This window comes from Eucalyptus grandis, chromosome 1 (assembly GCF_016545825.1).
Source record: "Eucalyptus grandis isolate ANBG69807.140 chromosome 1, ASM1654582v1, whole genome shotgun sequence".
Lineage (NCBI taxonomy): Eukaryota > Viridiplantae > Streptophyta > Magnoliopsida > Myrtales > Myrtaceae > Eucalyptus > Eucalyptus grandis.
In genome coordinates this window covers 38,749,384-38,752,591 of record NC_052612.1, presented here as the reverse complement: position 1 = coordinate 38,752,591, position 3,208 = coordinate 38,749,384, and the positions used below count along the sequence as shown (strand labels likewise).

Sequence of the window (3,208 nt, the reverse complement as noted above, 5' to 3'; positions counted from 1 at the left end):
AAAAGAGTAACTCTCTAGTGAAAGGCTTGCCAAAGTATCTGAGATAGTGTCTATAATCAAAGGGACCCCGCCCATCAATTTAAGCTAGACGTCTTAAGATGAATTTTATCAAATGTAATTGTTTGAGGAAAACTTGAAATGAAAGTGATGTAGATATTCGATATCGAATGCAAGCACTCGTATTAAAGTGATGAAAACATAAAAAAAATGACTTGTGATTTTTTATAGTCAAAGGGTAAATTAAAATTAACCACCAAAATACAAAATCCCGCATTAAGATTCTTGTGGACAAGAAGCAGAGCCAAAACAGACCCTCTCTCACTCTCTCTCTCTCATTCATGGAGCTCTCAGTGTCTCATCCGTCTTCCCTCCGCGTTCCGGCCATCACCCCTCTCCGCAGCTCCGCCTCGTCTCCCCGTCGTGATGGGCGCGGCGGCAAGCCAACGTGCCAATGCTCCACCGGTCTCTACTTCAAGTTCTCGCAGGGTTCGCCGTCGCTCGGCGCGTCCAGTCCGAAAAGCCGGTCGAGACCTGCCCCGAGAAGATCCAATGGGAGGAGCCTTATCCAGGTAACGGCTCTTCTGGTCCGCGTCGATTTTGGCTACGGAGCTTCCGGCGTGCTGGCTAGCTGTGCAGGTCCGTGTGATCTTTGAACTAGCGCGATCTTTGTCGGTTGGGCTCTTAGGTGCGATTGATAAGCTGAAACAATGTCAATTTCTCCCGGGATGAAGAAAGAGCGAGTTCGCGGGCCACTCGTTTAATTGGAAAATGCGCTTCACATGATATTAATCATTTCACTAGATGACAAGTTGGGCAACATAACATTGAATTTGCTTAAGTGGCAGGATGAGAATAATGGAATTGGATGGAATGGATGAAATGCGGCCCTTAAGCTTGTAGATTTTGGCAGTATTGGTGCCATACGGCGAGGGGTTGGTGGCGGGTTCTGCCCAGAAATTGGGATGAGTTGTGATATGACTGGAATATGTGGTCCTACTTCTCTTGTTGCCTAGAGCAAGTGCACAGCTCAACATTAAGACTCTAATAGGTGGGGTACTGCCTAATGAAGAATGTAATTTGTTGCCCCAACGCCCAAAGAAAAGAGGGAAAACAGTTCAAGTGTAGTTGCTGTTAGGGAGGGGGGGTTCAATTTTCCATCTTCTTGTATAGGCCTGTGTACTAAGAGTTATCCATCATAGTGGATTTGGTGGTGGTAGCAGTTCTCTACTAAGGGTTTTCCATCACTGCATGGATTTGGTGTAGCAGCAGTTTTCACTAGCCAAAAAAATAAACAGCTTCGATACCTAAAGTTTGTCTTGATATCAAACTAAAGAAATATAGTGGACAACTTGATGAGGAGGGTTTTCTTTAACCCAAGCCGAGAAAAACTCCTTGGTCGGTTGTCATAACGCACCTTGAATAAGAAGAACAATCACAGTCGAGGTTTCAAAAAGTCAATCAAAAGTTTCCTTATGCAGAATTCTCAATCAACTATTTGACAAAGCTTCAGTTACGTATCTGTCGGAAGATGCATGATCACGCACTTTCGTTAACCGACATTCCTCATGTCCTAGAGTCTTTCTAGTTTACTTGTGCCATAATTGAGTGTACACAATCTGCTAGGCCTGTGCTTGAGTTGTAGCAGCTGGATCTGATCCTATAGTGAGTAAAGTCTCTGAGTTTAAAGATGCATGTTGGAGATTTTTAAGACCTCATACAATAAGAGGAACATCTCTGGGCTCCTTGTAAGTATTCTTTTCCTGCTGCCACGGTTATTTCCAATTAGCTGATCATAACACTTTTAGTTTTTCTTATGTTTTGTCTCTCCCTGCTTGCCCCAGTTTACTTGAACTTATTCTTGCTCATCAACGGTTCATTGGTGGCTAGAGCTCTGATCGAGAACTCGCACCTTATAAAGTGGTCTCTTCTGCTTAAAGCATTCTCTGGTCTTTTTGCTCTAATATGTGGGAATGGATATATTGTCGGCATCAATCAGATATACGATATCGGCATTGACAAGTACGTGTTGCTTGCTTGAACATTGTTTTATTAAAATATATCTGGCTAGATGGGTGTTGGTTACAGCATCACTATTACTAGCATGAGAAGAACTGAAAAGTTACAAGATATTGGAACTGAGAAACAGAGCAAAATTACTTCCAGCCTCAACATAGATGTTTGAAGTGAAAGAATGAATGTGTTCATAATGAAACAATGCGACATCCCAATTTTTACTGGACGTCAGATTTAGGTCAGTGTCGTGCAAGCACTCACTGTTATTTTGGAGGTCTATCTTTTTAATTAATCTTCTTGTCATGCCTTTGCTTTTGAGGATCAATGTCCTCAACTTCCTCTCCAGTTTTATGATTCGTATCTTTTTTATCTTATTTCAGGGTCAACAAACCTTATTTGCCTATAGCAGCAGGAGATCTTTCTATTCAACATGCCTGGCTTTTGGTGATTTTTTTTGCAGTGACTGGCCTGTCGATTGTTGCTTCAAACTTTGGATCATTCATCACTTCTCTTTACAGTCTGGGTCTTTTTCTTGGAACCATCTATTCTGTTCCTCCGTTTAGGATGAAGAGATTTCCTGTTGCAGCATATCTTATTATTGCCACGGTATATTTTCTGCCTTTTTTTTTTTTCCCGTAGAATTGAGTAGTTTAAATTTACTAAATCTTTTTGTGCCTTGCTGGAGGACTATGTTCAACTCTTTTTCGGAAGATATTGTACTTGTATTGGCACCATAACTAATGAAGTATTGGTATATGACCTCTAAGGCTATGACGGATGCTTCTTCGCAATATCTTAGAAAAAGAATTGTCAAAACGTTTGGCAAGTCCTAATCTGTCCAGAGATTCCACACTTATGATGCTGCATGTAAAATGCAAAATAGTGTATTCTTTTATACATTGACTTATCCAAGTACTTGCGATACTTTTGCATATTCTACATGTCCCAAATTCAGAGGTCTGAAGGAATTAAAGCACCCATTTGCACCTGCCAACACCCTGCTACCTGGTCAGGGTAAACATAATATCAGAAGGGCAGTAGATAAAATAAACACTTCTCAATGTGGTTGGCCATGTTTGTACCTTAATTATGTGAATGTGGCCATTCTGTTCATATTATGGGAACTCAATTACAAGTAAGCTCTGGCGGGTGTACATGGTGATGGAATCTTAAATGTGCGTGTTTCTATCAAATC

General features: G+C 41.3%; 1 protein-coding gene across 2 annotated transcripts; it reads left to right on the top strand.

The window, feature by feature from the left end:
* Positions 1–306: 306 nt before the first annotated feature.
* Positions 307–2,750, top strand: LOC104441264. 2 transcript variants are annotated; one of them, XR_005548544.1, is made up of 4 exons: positions 307–569; positions 1,624–1,745; positions 1,842–2,251; positions 2,394–2,750. XR_005548544.1 is itself a non-coding variant. In XM_039307425.1 (2 exons), exons 1-2 carry the CDS (start codon positions 339–341, stop codon positions 1,653–1,655), a joined length of 330 nt encoding a protein of 109 aa, XP_039163359.1. In that variant the 5' UTR covers positions 307–338; the 3' UTR covers positions 1,656–1,835. The 2 variants fall into 2 exon arrangements, 1 of the variants encoding a protein (XP_039163359.1); XM_039307425.1 differs by lacking the exons at positions 1,842–2,251; positions 2,394–2,750 and having other exon boundaries at positions 307–636; positions 1,624–1,835.
* The last annotated feature ends 458 nt before the right edge of the window (positions 2,751–3,208 follow it).